At 42.8% G+C, this 14,981-nt stretch overlaps 1 protein-coding gene across 2 annotated transcripts in view; it reads left to right on the top strand.

Annotated features, from left to right (window-relative positions):
- The window catches only part of STX2 (syntaxin 2), a 31,521-nt gene extending 16,646 nt beyond the window's left edge, over window positions 1-14,875 (top strand). Inside the window, exons 5-10 of one of the 2 annotated variants that reach the window (XM_035097556.2) lie at window positions 1,070-1,143; window positions 2,098-2,206; window positions 5,034-5,107; window positions 5,302-5,439; window positions 8,436-8,546; window positions 13,279-14,875. In XM_035097556.2, the coding sequence (XP_034953447.1) occupies window positions 1,070-1,143; window positions 2,098-2,206; window positions 5,034-5,107; window positions 5,302-5,439; window positions 8,436-8,546; window positions 13,279-13,356 (584 nt within the window). In that variant the 3' untranslated portion in view covers window positions 13,357-14,875. Of the gene's footprint in view, window positions 1-1,069; window positions 1,144-2,097; window positions 2,207-5,033; window positions 5,108-5,301; window positions 5,440-8,435; window positions 8,547-10,727 lie in introns of both variants that reach the window. The other variant, XM_035097554.2, reaches the window with a different exon arrangement.
- The last annotated feature ends 106 nt before the right edge of the window (window positions 14,876-14,981 follow it).

The following is a 14,981-nucleotide window of genomic DNA, read 5'->3' as shown; positions in this document are numbered from 1 at the left end:
GGGCACTACAACTTCAGGTTGAAAGACAAGGAGAGAACTGTAGTTGGCTCCATCTAAGGGGCCATGGGGAGTTGGTGTGGGGCTCATGATAATGCTAAAGGGATTTTTTTTTGGGGGGGGAGGGTGGTGATGGAGAGAATTGCAGTGCACAGAGAGGGGAAGAAAAGAACAATAGTCCATGGCCAAAGAAGACACAGAAAGAAAGAGAGAGAAGCATGGGGGAAGTGGGGGGGGGGAGAGAGAAATAAAACAGGAAAGCCACAATCAGGTTTGGATTGCAGCAAGAGAGCAATGAAGGAGCTGAATGAAAGAGAGAGAGAGAGAGAGAGAGAGAGAGAGAGAGAGAGAGAGAGAGAGAGTGTATGTAGGAGACAGCCTTCAATGACTGCGGGTTGTGTGTCTGTGTGTGAGTGAGTGAAAAGAGGATAAAAAAGTGAGTCAGTCTTTCCAGCAGGGAAACTAAGGAAGATGAAAGAAAGAGGGGGATGAGCACTCAACCACCCTCCTACCCTTCTTTCATGGGGGGGGAGAGACAAGCCCCCACACCTTACACACCTGACTGAGGGAGGGGGCGCCCCTCTCCCTGCGAGGGCTGGAAGTGCCCTGAGGTGAAAGTGTGGGGGAGAGAGGAAAGATAAAGAGTTCCAGCTAGTCAGCCAGTTGTGTTCTCTTCTAGGATTTTGCCTTTTTCTCCTCCTTGTCAATTTTCCTATGCCCAGCAGACCGCATTCTGTACACACTGGGCATCCTCTGTCCTCACTGAATAGCTTTTGTTGTGTCCACCCCAGTTATTTTGGAAAATAATAATTGATAATTAAAGTTTGATGCCCCTCTCCTGGCCTGCTGCTACCTCCCTCTTTCTTGTGCTTTGATAGTGCTGTTTTGGCTAAATAGGGTTAGGCTCTTAGACGATGAATTTGCTATTTATAGGATTTAATTCTTGGCTGAGTTTTATTTCTGTAGGCAATGTAATTTTTTAATGCAATTTCCATTTTTATGGTAGGGAGTGAAGGGTAGTAACTGTGTGTGGCATCTTATGTTTTACGAGTTGCTTTTGTCTGTTTTTCAGCAATAGAACAAAATTTAGGTCGACATGAGAATGTTAATCGAACTTCAGCTGATGTCAGAATACGAAAATCACAGGTATGGTATGGCTGGTAGGTGCTCTGAAGAGAATTTTAAAGTGTGTGTGTGTGTTAGGAAATGGTAGCTCTCTTCTGCTTGAGTTTATGGTTTATTTTCTCATTATTTTGTGTGTGTTCAAAATAAATTCAGTTTGAAAGGTAAGTCCCCCGCAAGCACTAAAATGGGATGATTCACAGAACTAGATGCCTGGATGTGAGCTGTGCTGCATCTGGGTGAGCAGCAAAGCAGTCATTACACAGCTCCCCACTGTCTTGAGGCTTCCAGCCTGACCCCACACAGCTGTTTCCCTTTAGAGTTGCAAGGTCTTCACTGGTCCAATGTCAGTTCTTTGCTATCCTCCCAAAGGGGGTTGGCCTGCTTTTGGAACGAGCAGTGCATTCTGCATAATTGTAAGTAAGTAAATACCGTAAGTAAATTTTTATTTATACCCCACCCTCCCCGGCCAAAACCGGGCTCAGGGCAGCTAACATCAAATATCAAATACACTAAAACACAATCAAACAATCAGAATCAGGATACAATTAGACGATTGCCCACAAATTACAACCATAGGGGTGAGGAACCTCAAGTATTCATCAGGGCCAGCTATCCATGTTGGTCCCTCATGAGCTAACAAAAGGGCCAAAGAGATAACTTGCAGGGTCCCATGGAGGGGGGTGAAACGGGGCCCGGACCAAAGGCCAGGTGGAACAGCTCCGTCTTCAAAATTGCAAAGACTACAGTAGCTATGCTCCAGACTGCTAGTTTCATCATCACCCAATCTCCCCAGGGAACCTTGGGAACTGTAGTTCTGAGAAAGGGCCAAAGGGATCACAAACAACTCTCAGCACCCTCCTCAACTGCCCTTTGGGGACGGGGTGGGCTCATAGGTATGTGGAAGAGCAATATGCTTTACATGTAAAAGTAAGTCCTAAAAGTAACTTTGCAAATTTTATTTATATCTAATCCCAGCATACAGTGTTGACCCGGAAGTTTGTGGAGGTCATGACAACATATAATACAACCCAGACATGCTTTCGGGAACGTACCAAGGATCAGATACGGCGGCAGCTAGAAATAAGTAAGGGATTCCCTTTATTACTTAGTACTGCTGAAAGCTTTCCTGTGCTGTCAGGATTATGCAGGCAGTTAAGAAAATAGCCATCTACAATAGCTGATCTCCTAAACAAAAGAAGTGGTTTTTAATTGTGTATATGTCATAAACTGCTTACATATTTTTTTATGAATAGTGAGATACAAATATATTTTTAAATGAAATGCTATACAAATGCTATACAAATGAGTACTTTGCAATAATATTTGCAGAATGGGGCAGCAGGGTTGTTAACTGCACTGCTTCCTTGATCCATACATGATTGTGGTGATAGTCCTGAATAATCTGAATGCTTGTTGTTCTGTTAACTAGGGCTGATCCCACCCCTTCCCCAGTGCCAGGCAATCTGACATAAGATGCTTGCAGTTAGGAAAATGTGCTTACCAGGATGGTGAGCTTGCAGCTCTCTGTAAGTTGTTGGAATGCAACTTCCAGGGTCATTTCTGTGGGAATGTTCAGGAATGTGGATGAGGAGATATTGTTTAATATATCCTATCCCCGATTGCGCTAGCAAGCACCAAACTTTAGCAGAGTAAAAACATTCCCCTTTTGCAAAATGCACAGCAGAAAAGCGTTTGCGCAGGCTTGATTTAAGCCTATAAAATAAAGTGTATTTTCCTGGTATTCCCCCCTTTTTCCCTCTTAAAAGAAAAGATACGACACAATGCTCTTAAAAGTATAAAAGATGTTTACTTACAAGCATCTCGAGGTACAGCACACTCAAGAGGTAGACTTGCTTAGGTAAAAAGTAAAATATATATTGTGAAGTTCACTTATACTCTTATAGGAATTGAGACTCCATCTCATCTCTCTCTGGGCTGGAAGCCTAGAGGGAGACTCACTAAGATGTTGCTTCTTAGATGTGTGTAGTCCAAGAGGTCTGGTCCAAGAGAAGGAAATGGCTTCTCGCTAGTGAATTTATCTGCCGCTTCCCCAACTCATTTGCATGTGGAGGAACAGGAAACCAAGCTAGTCATGTGTTCCTCCACAGCCCTCCAAGTGGACCCTCTAGGGATTGTTGTGACTTGACTGCACTTAACCCTTTGCATCCCACAATTTCACCATTTCCCATTCTGGCTGGGGCTGATCTGATTCAGGAGTCCAGAAGCATTTGGAGAACTATGTGATTCCCATCCCTGACTTTTTCCCATCCCTGCTTTCTGTAGCATTGTAGCCTTATCAGCTACTAAGGGTCCTTTAAGTTGCGCCCAGGCAGGACAGAGACAGTCAAAAATGACACCGGGGTTGAATTCAGAGAAAGAATTTAATTTCTTATTAATAAGAGACTCTAGGTGATCAGCTCACGACAAGAGTAAAGAAACACAAATTGCAAAGCTTCTTATACACTTCTTGGGCTCCTTTCCCCCTCCTCTGTAAATGTGCGCACGCAAGGGGGTCACAAGTACATATATGGATCTTCCTGTGTCCGGTCCTGTGCATAAACACATGCTGACTCATGCTGCCCCGGTAGCATCCTCACTCAGCCTTGAGTAAGACTATGCGTCAAGGATAGCAGCTTCCAGCGTCAAGCTGGATGTGCGTCCACTGATAAGCCTTTCTCTGTGATCCAGAAAGGTCAGCTCTTAGCCTTGATAGCAAGTCTCACTGTTACATTGCACTTTGACACACAGAGGCATAGAGGCAAAGAGGAAAGCATTTTAAAGAAGCATTTTAGAAGGAATATTGGGGGGGGGCAATGCAAACTATAGGATCAGATCTAGCTAAGTAACACAATTGGCAAACCCCTCCCTTCAGCATGAGAACTAAACACGATTAGCAATTTAGATGCATTCTTTCCAGCCATGGTTTGGCTCTCAGGATGGCTTACAATTAAAATCCACCCCAAAATACAATAATAGCTGTGGATAGGCTGGTGCTTGTGTGCCTCAGTCTCCTCTTTCCCTTGGCAATTGGCGACCAGTTTCTAGGTCCCTCCCTCTGGAGGGTGAGGCAGATGAAGTTGTACATGGCCCTTGGCAGGAGGTAATATGTTTGTTTCCATTTGTTTCTAGTCCTCCTTAGTTGCTCTTGAGAATGTGGGAGGGTCTGCTGACAAAACTCATTTAAACTACAGAGCCTGTAGCCCTCCAATTGTTGTTGTCCTCCCAACTCCCATCAGCTCCTGCTTGCATGACCAATGGTTGGTGGTGGTCATGGTGGATTTGCAGTTCAACAACATCTCAAAGGGCCACAGGTTTCCCAGCCCTTCTCAAAAGATTACTGAACAATCAGGGGCGGAGGAAGGGGGTGTGGGCCACCCCGGGTGTCACCACTGAGGAGGTGACAAAATGCCAGACAGCACTCATTGTGGGGCCTGCAGCACGCCTGAGCCACAAGTCTCTCCTGGGAAAGACACGGTGGCTTAGGCATGCATGCACAATCTCTGCACTGCCCAAACAGTCCTCCCGCTGCCTCTCTCCCCCCGCCCCAGCTGTAGGGCGGCTGAGTAGGAGGAGGCAGGCAGACTCCGGATGCCCTGCGGTGTGCCCCGCCCCCGGCGCCCGAGCGGCTTCCTCCGCCACTGTGAATAATATAAGTGCTCTGAGCACTTGAAGGAAGTAATATATTTTATATAAATTTGCAGCAATAATAATTGTTAGTAGAAGTGTAGCAGAATCTGTCCACTTAAATACTAAGCATACGTCTGTTGCTCTTCTGGTGAAATAGCTTAAGAGGAGTCATCCCTCCACACGGTCAATTTGCCCTTGGTGAAAGGCAGACGTTTCCTTTCAACTTCTGAGCAAGTAGCTATTTTGCAGCATGTAACACATGGATGTCTATAATTTCTTACTAGCTGGAAAAAACACTTCTGATGAAGAGCTGGAAGAAATGCTGGAAAGTGGCAATCTTTCTATTTTCACTTCTGACGTATGTATTTCATGTCTGCTTCCCTTGTATGTATAATATTTCTGTAGTGCTTAAAATGAAAACAAGGCAGTGTGCTTGTAGAATTAAGAAGTTCAGCTCACAGGCTTACAACCTAAATGTCTGTCTGTCTCTGTGTGTGTACTATTTCTCCAATAAATGAAACAATCCAATGCATATTTTCTTCTTCCCCAAAGATTATTTTAGACACCAAAATTACTAGAGAAGCTCTTGATGAAATTGAGTCACGTCACAAAGATATTATAAAACTGGAATCCAGTATACATGAGCTGCACGAAATGTTTATGGACATGGCAATGCTTGTTGAGGTTCAGGTATGTGATCAAACTATAACTTAATTCATTGCAGTGCAGTATTTTATTAAAACGTTTGAGGTCTTCTAGTTGGAACAACAGTCAGTTAATTACATTGCACGCATGTGACCCCCAAAAGCACTTAGGGTGTGTGATAAAACAGCCACAAAAATGGGAGATGTCATCACTAGCAGGCAAAACCCTCAAACTGTTTTGTGAGCTGCTTTTCCTTTCATTTGAGGAAAGTAAAAAAGGGGGGCAGATAAAAAAAATATGTACAAGGGTATTTTCAAAATGTAATACATTTCTCAACTGTGCTTTGGCTGTATGGCATATTTAGGGAGGTTAATGCAGATTTTGTGGGTAGCAGCCAACCGGATACGCAGATCCACTTTAGTTCCTTGTTCAGTTCTTCCTTGAGATTATATAAACAGTTGCATTCAGGTAGCTTAGTTTTTATTATTATTACTAAGCTTAATAACTGTTTTCTTATGATTGACCTGGCTTATAGCAAAAAAAGAATCAAGTCTCCAAGTAATGTGATGCTTTGGGTGGGCTCTGTGGTTTTTCAAGTTAATTAGACTCCTTATTGGGGGCTTTTAGCAGTGCAGAAGTGAAATGTTAAATGAGCTTTTTTAACACTTTGCTGTTTATTGCTGCTGATAATGTCTGCTGACGGACAGAACTGCACAGGTAACACTCCTACAATATTTACATTTTTCCCCATGTGCCATTTCCTAAGTTAGTTCATCAAACATGATATCATATTATATGTATATATACTGGCATTCTAACAGGAATTGCTTTAAAGGAAGTTCATGCAGCGATATCTCATGCCTCCAACCTAGCCCTGAACCAGCAAGGACAGTTTCCGAATGTTTGGAGAGAATGGAAAATCTAAACGTGCTCTCCCTTACGAATTAGCTCTCTTGTTCAGTCCTTGTTCACTATAGCTTGCAGCAGGAGAGTTTCCCAGCAGACTACTGCGTAGTTCTGGTCTGCCTATTCCCCCCCACCATCTTAACAGCACCTGCATTCTGCTAACTTATCTCCTGGTGCAAAGAGAGATGCCTAAAAAGTGGACATGGAACAGGAAAACCACACTACCACCAGCGCCTTCCATTGGCGTGAATGGCAGAATGGCCCCATTTCTGCCTGTTATGGCCGCAAGCAGGAGACTTGTGCAAGACATCTAAGCCAGTGGTTCCCAACAGGGGGTCCGCAAGCTATGCCAGAGGGGTCCGCAAGATGCTATTAGAATAAAAAATATATTAAATATATTTTGTATGATAACAGATTTTTTGTTTGGGCCGCTTCCTGCATGAGCAGAGTCTAGCGCAAAACTAGAATTAGATAGAGGCAGTAGTTCTGCTGTATGCCGTTAGGTGGCGCTTTACAAACACTACTGTTTTGCAAAGAGGCAGCGCGTGCATTCTACTAACGCTCACCTCCCCAAGATGCTTTGCGTGCGTCGGCTTCATTTGTGCGCTACTGCGCAGGTACCCTGTCTTCTCCATTCCCCTCCCTCCTCCCTGGCGCACGCTGCCTCTTTGCAAAACAGTAGTGTTTGTAAACAAAGCGTTGTTTTTCACGGAAGCTACAGTTCGCATAGTTAAAAATGGACCGTTGGTTAAAAAGTGGTTCGTTAAACCGACAAAGGCCTACAGATGAAGAGGAAGATAATGCATTTGATGTTCAAGCAAGTAAGTCAGTGACTCTCGAACCGATCTTGTCAGTGTCCATTGAACCTAAATCGTAACTGTAAAAAACGTATAAATATAAAATATAAAAAGACTCTTAATTTGGCTCTCACTTTTTAATTTTAGGATTAGGAATTAATGGGGGTCCTTGTCACAATAGCGGCTCGATGAGGGGTCCTCAAGAAAATTTTGTTGGGAACCCCTGATCTAAGCTGAGGTGCTGTGTAGTGCGTGTCTCTGGGATGCATGTGGGAAGCATGTGTTTCACCTGTGAAAACATGTCTTCATAATAATTGGGGCATGCTTACCTTTTTTTCTTTCTCACAGAAGCATAGTGACTCTTATGTGCAAACACTGTACAGCCCAGATCTGTGCGGCAGTGACCGAGTGTCAAATCTTGTTGACCCATGAACCACAACGCAGCAAGTCTCTGATCTAGCACTGGGTTCTAAACATCTGGTGCCAGTAGGAGGTGTAGTCTGGCTCACTAGAATGGTGTGAATGCAAGAAAAGGGAGAACGTTCATCCCACTTTCCCTTACAGTATTGAGCTTGGCCCAGCATGCTTGTGTTTGGCTGGTTCACTGTGAGAGAGACTGTTGCAGAGAAAAGGCAGGTTGCAGATCAGGGCTGCTCTTGCATCCTTGGATGGAAGGTAGGCAAGGACAGGTGAGGTGGGAAAACCTGAGCCTCATTTTGCAATGCTGGGGTGGCATTACAAAGAGTTGCTGTATAGCAAGGTAGAGTGCTTTAATTGCATAGCTTCTCTGGGAGCCCCTTCCTCGGGGGACATATTGCCTTGGAGAGCAGTCTGGTGTCCCTGAAAGAGGGAGAAATAAATTTAATTTGTAGGAGATAAGCTGGCTCCTTACTCTTTAGGGAGTTGCGGGTTTGAAGCTTATTAACTGTGTGACACATGACAATTTTTTAAAAAGTTATGATCGCAGCACAGGAAGCTGTGTGGGTAAGGGGTGTGTTCGGGTAGATGGACTGTGTAAGATACAAAATTCCCAGGTTAGAATGCCAGTCCTAAGGAAGCTGTTCAAAAGCATATCTCATTTTTGTAGTTATGCTTTCAATTATCAGTATTTTCCCCCTTGCCTGCTTTAACTGATCTGATTTCCATATGTCTTAAGTTAAGCGTCAAATGTAATAATAATAAAAACATGCCGTTTTTCTTTAAAATGTGGGTGTCATCACATAATCCTTGTTGTACAATAATTAAAGTATGTTTCTTCTCGTTCTGAGCCATTTAATGAATTCTGGAAATTTCCAACAGTGGTGAAATAAAGCTGTATGTTCTTGTTTTTGCGTTAAGGGTGACATGGTCAACAGCATAGAGAAAAATGTGATGAATGCAGTCGATTATGTAGAACATGCAAAAGAGGAGACGAAAAAGGCAGTTAAATACCAAAGCAAGGCTCGCAGGGTAAGTTTTCCTGTTGGTGAGCAAGTCTTGCTTTTATTGCATAGATAGATAGATGCCTTTTTTATTTTGGCATGACATGCAAAACAAGATTGCTACAATGCCACCTTTTCTGGAGCAATCCCAAATAAATGATCAAGTTTAAGTTGGGAAAAGCAATAGTGTGTTACATGAAGAAGAAGAAGAAGAAGAAGAAGAAGAAGAAGAAGAAGAAGAAGAAGAAGAAGAAGAAGAAGAAGAAGTATTGCTTCCTCACCAATGGAAGGAGTTGGAGAGAGGGGCTGTTTCTCTCTTCTCCGAATATTTGTGTTTATTTGTTCTATAAACTTAAGATTTAGTCCTATAAACTTAAGGGTTAGAGTCCTACTCAGAGTAGAGCCATTGAAATTGATGAACATGACTAACTTGGCTCTATTGATTTAAATGAGTAAAGGTTAGTTGGATAAAGCCCCTAATAAAGTTACAGTGTCAGAAATTGGCTTTGTACACCACAGTCCTGTGCATGGTTACTTAGAAGTAAATCCCCTGTTTTCCTGTGAGGCCTTCTCATCACTAGTTAAGAGGATTGCAGCTTAATTTTTTGCATTTATCAGACTGATGTTACTGAAGAATACGCATGCTTGCATGGCCGCAAGGTTTCCTATTATATTACTGCTAGAATTATTACGAATGCCTAATAATGTTGGCATCTTGTTTATACTAATCTGTGTTGTAAACCGCTCTTTGATATTCCTGTGGTATATACACTTAATAAGTAAAATAAAAATAATAAAAATATAGTGCTTCAAATTGTTAAAAGGGCTTTGCATGCATGCATGCATGCACACACTCTGAAATGTTGGGAGTGTGGCACAGCTACACACCCACCTCCTCTTAAACATACTTGCACACGCTAAATATTTGACATGCTTGCTTGCTTGATTAATGCACAGTCACATAACAACTTTCACATGTGAACAGGCCGTTGCTAATCAAATACCACAGATGCTACAAACACGATGAATTTCAGAAAGAGTCAGCTACTAGTCATCAAGAGATGCAGAATCCACATTATGTCTGTGCATGTGTGAATGGGCCTTTAGAGAATTTGCTGAGCTACTGAAGTTTATTTGTCATGATTGTAGTGGACTTGCCAGAGTGTTTGGATTGGTTTTTTGTTTTTTAAGGTGCAGTGGAAACGTTGCTAATTTAATTGCATGTATTGTTACATGTTTTTTCCAGCTTCCTTTTTCCACAAAGCCCTGCCCTCATTGATGGGAACTGAAATTCCACAGGGTGGCATATGTGGGTCAGAAAGTTCAGCTGACCTAATACAGTCGGAATGGGTTTATTTTAAACACACTTTTTCATTCTTTCTTTTTGACCCCAAAATGGCTTTATTGTTTTTGGGGCTAGCTATTCAGCCCCACATATGAACTGAGGGGTGTTAGCAAGCTATTTTTAACTTTGACAGACAGTTTTTGGATATACTTGTTCTGTCCTGTGGCTCTCTAGTGTGGGCAGAAAATCAGTTGTAACCCCCTCACCCTGGTAAGGGCAGCTGGTACTATTGGCATGGTGATGGTGGTGATGATGAAGATTATTTATTAATTATACCCCACCCATCTGGCTGGGTTTCCCCAGCCACTCTGGGAGGCTTCCAACAAAAGATTAAAAATACATTAAAACATCAGTCATTAAAAACTTCCCTAAACAGGGCTGCCTTCAGATGTCTTCTAAACGTCAGATAGTTAATCCCATATATACTAGAAGATGGGACAAAACAATGGACACACCTAGAGAGGAACACAATTGAAAATACCTGCACCACAGCATACCCTTTCCTCCCAAACAAACTAAGGAAAATTCCCACAACACTTAACAGGTACACACAGACCATGCTCAAAGCATGGAAAACAGTAATAGGCGAACTATCCCCAACCCCATCCCCACTAATCCCACTGGCGTACCACCCATTATACCACCACGCAGCACATTGACCCATGAGTTGGAGGTTTCTCCCCCTGCTCTAGGGCATGGCCTTGGAGGTTCCAGGAAAAAACAAAACAAAAACCAAGCAGATCCAGTATTGCACCATACTGACTTTTTCAGGCTGGGTGGTAGAATGGTACTTGACATTTCTGAAACGAAGCTTTTAACACCTTTTTGCAAAATTGAAACAATTGCCTTACTTTCCTTTGGCAGAAAAAGTGGATAATTCTCATTATAGTGCTGGTGGTGCTTGCTGTACTTGCTTTAATAATTGGCTTGTCGGTCGGGATTAAGTGATGCTTCGATAACCTCAGCATGCAACCTCACTCTGCTGTTGTGCAGTAAGTACTAATCAACTAACTTGCCGTGCATGCTAACCTTTGTTCATCGGTGTTAAGTGCGGTGATTTAACACACCCGCCAAGCTGGTGGGTTACACTCAACAGCTACTTCAACCCTGAAATGTGTTTGGGAGCAGAAGTCATGCGCATAGTGAGAACTGAGACACCTAGTGGCTAACTGCTAAATATATTTAGCAGCATCACTTCCAGCAGATTTTGGATGGAGTGATAACCACTGGGACTAGATCTGTTTTGTATTGGTGTAGAAACACACAAGCTTGGGGGCTTACACAGATTTCATCAACGTGTAGAGAAAGTGATGGACTGGAGAGAGAATTTGGATCTCTGCGGCAAATTGCTAACTGGGCCTCTCTTGGTCTGCATGTATTGTATATTTGATAACCTGGATGAAGCTGCTATTTTCCTTTTGTAAGGATCCTTGCTAGGCAGTAGTTGAGAATTATGTGGCATGTCCTGTCTCAAAACCCATCTCCTCCGCAGGAAGCTGCCTTACACCAGATCAGGCTGTTCAGTACTATCTACTTTAACACTTCCAGGGTCTCAAGCTTTTCAGGCAGCTGGTACCTGATCCTTGTAACTTGAAAAGTCCGAGATTGAACCTGGGGTCTTGTGAGTGCAAAACATACCGTAAGCTACGGTATGCCCATTCCCCATGAAGGCTTCCGTACAGCCTTTAACATTTTAGCTCCTGGTTCTCACAACAACAAAGCAAAGACTGAGTTGTATATACTGCTGCATATTTGATCCCTGTGAATATGTGCTGTGTCCCTTTTTCTTCTATTGCCCCACCCCACCCCCACATCTCTGTTACTTCTGTTGCTCTATTAAGTACCTGAAACTCTGATGTTACTACACAAAAGAAGAAACCACAAAGAATGATGCACTGTTCCATTCTGTTAAGCATGGTTCTGTGTAACTCCAGATGTTTGTTGCTCCTACACCAACCAATTGTGATGTTGCTCCTACACCAACATCACAATGCTCTAGTCTCTGGTTATTTTATTACATACAGTCATACCTCGGTTTAAGTATGCTTCGGTTTGAGTACTTTCAGTTTAAGTACTCCGCGGACCCGTCTGGAACGGATTAATCCACTTTCCATTACTTTCAATGGGAAAGTTTGCTTCAGGTTAAGTACGGACTTCCAGAACCAATTACACTCATACGGTACTTCGGGTTAAGTACGCTTCAGGTTGAGTACTCCGCGGACCGTCTGGAACAGATTAATCTACTTTCCATTACTTTCAGTGGGAAAGTTTGCTTCAGGTTAAGTATGCTTCGGGTTAATAATAATAATAATAATAATAATAATAAATTTATTATTTATACCCCGCCCATCTGGCTGGGTTTACACAGCCACTCTGGGCGTCTTACAACAAAAATGAAATAAAATAATTAAACATTAAAAGCCTCCCTAAACAGGGCTGCCTTCAGATGTCTTCTAAAAATCTGGTAGCTGTTTTTCTATTTGACATCTGATGGGAGGGTGTTCCACAGGGCAGGCGCCACCACCGAGAAGGCCCTCTGCCTGGTTCCCTGCAACTTGGCTTCTCGCAACGAGGGAACCATCAGAAGGCCCTCGGTACTGGACCTCAGTGTCCGGGCAGAACGATGGGGGTGGAGACGCTCCTTCAGGTATACTGGACCGAGGCCATTTAGGGCATTAAAGGTCAGCACCAACACTTTGAACTGCGCTCGGAAACTTACTGGGAGCCAATGTAGATCTTTCAAGACCGGTGTTATGTGGTCTCGGCGACCACTCCCAGTCACCAGTCTAGCTGCCGCATTCTGGATTAGTTGTAGTTTCCGGGTCACCTTCAAAGGTAGCCCCACATAGAACACATTGCCGTAGTCCAAGCGGGAGATAACCAGAGCATGCACCACTCTGGCGAGACAGTCTGCGGGCAGGTAGGATCTCAGCCTGCGTACCAGATGGAGCTGATAGACAGCTGCCCTGGACACAGAATTGACCTGCGCCTCCATGGACAGCTGTGAGTCCAGAATGACTCCCAGGCTGTGCACCTGGTCCTTCAGGGGCACCGTTGCCCCATTCAGAACCAGGGAGTCCTCCACACCTGCCCGCCTCCTGTCCCCCACAAACAGTACTTCTGTCTTGTCAGGATTCAGCCTCAATCTGTTAGCCACCATCCATCCTCCAACCGCCTCCAGGCACTCCAGGTTAAGTACAGACTTCTGGAACCAATTGTGTACTTAAACCGAAGTACCACTGTATTTGAATTCAGAAAGTTCCTTGACTTTAGTTTTTACTATTTGTGATTACCACTGAAATTGCTTGCTGTCAGGTAATTATGCTTAAGCTTGGGGTGCATATTGTAAATTCTTGCATCTTTGCATTTATTAAAATCTGGGGGTAAGCTAATCACAGTTTTCCTCTTTTTGCAGAAATTGGTGTTCATAATAATTTGTGTAGCTGTAATCCTTCTAATCCTTGGAATTGTCCTAGCAGCGACTTTCTCATAACGAACAGCACATTCCAAGAGTTTGGGATCTTCTGAATCACACATGCAGGGAAACCAGCGTGGCCTAGTTCTTGTAAAGATGCCTTTTCTTGCCGTAATGAAAGTTTCTTTTGCAGGATTGGCCATTTACTAGCTATTTAAGTAGTCAACAGCACTTACGTTTTACTCCTGCAAATCGGAACCAAATTGTAACCACGGTTGTGTTTTTTCTTCTTCCAAACAAGAAAAAGCTGAAAAGCCTATCATATGGACATGTAACCTTAAAAGCTGCTAAACCTTTTCTGCACTAACTAATTTGAAGATGAATTCCAACTGTAGGTACATCAGTGTTACCAGTATAGAATTAGGGAATTTGTTTTTTGTTTTTGTTTTGCCAGAAGCATTCAACTTTTGAAATTTGGCTTCGTTTTTCCACTATTAATTCATATTCTTAGCATAACAATCTTGTTGAAAATTAAAGCAGCCACATTCTCTGAATAACTGACTTCAATCCTAAACACATTTACTTTGGAAGCAGGTCACACTGAAGCAACTGGATTTACTTTGAAGTAAATGTGATTGAGATTGAGATGTGAAGTGGCTTTCACTTGTCTCGTTTTAATGTTGAGAAACAGTCTTAAACTATAGGTCTTAAGATTTGTGTATGATATTTTTAAAACAAGTAATTTTTTTATATTCATTTTTATTAGTGTCAAGGCAAACAAGTAGAAGTTGAAGTGCCTCTTTAACAGTGACCCTAAGTTTTTAAAACTTAAACTCTATTATGAATAACTGTAATCTGTGCTATAAAACTATTTCTTTTTAAAGAAGATCCACTCCACTGTGAAGTTTGCTAAGTGCTCTCTCTCTCTGTGTTCTTTCAGAGTTTTGTTATAAAATTCTTAAAGGACACAAGATTTCTTGAGATGAATGAGAGGTGCTCACATATTCTGCAGTCCATGCTGGGGAGCCTTCCATTCACTTCAGTGGAGGGAAGGGAAGCTTTGCATGCTTCTTCAGCCACCTCCGCTGAAGTGAATGGGGAAGCCTTCATGGGTGGCACTGCTCTAAACACGCACCAGGGCCCATTTGGCTAAGGATCTTTGGGTCCAAGTTCTCTTCTCTTGTGCAAGTCCTGTTAATTTTAGCAAGACCTGCACCTAAGGCTGATTTAGTGGGCTGTGTTCAAAATGCCTAGTAAGAAAATGGGCTGCAATAAAAAAAAAGTGATGATGGAGCAAAGATACAAGTGTCTTGAAGCTTGACTTAATTTTGAAATACTTCCAATCTGCAGTGTGTGCAAAGGAACTCGCATGCGCACAGATCAGATCTGCGTTATCAATATTGGGTATAGTGCAGTGAGCCACTTCTTCGCCAAGGAGCAAAAATCAAGGTATTGCTTCTTTACCGTTTCTGTTTGGTCCTTGAAGAGCGGGTGGTTGATAAAGAGATACTGGCATGTTTATACTTTTTTTTTTAAAAAAAAAAAACTTAAATAAAACACTGATTTTGTTGGGGAATTGGCTTCTCAGTTTCCAAAACATGAATGAAGTGTTTGTGACGGCAAAAAGCTTCAATCCAAAGAAAGTTGGTTGCACTGAAATCCTACTGAAATGAATGGGACCTAACACACATAACTTCCTCTGG

The sequence above is a fragment of the Zootoca vivipara genome, chromosome 17, assembly GCF_963506605.1.
Source record: "Zootoca vivipara chromosome 17, rZooViv1.1, whole genome shotgun sequence".
NCBI classification, from domain to species: domain Eukaryota; kingdom Metazoa; phylum Chordata; class Lepidosauria; order Squamata; family Lacertidae; genus Zootoca; species Zootoca vivipara.
This window is presented reverse-complemented; position numbering and strand designations above follow the sequence as displayed.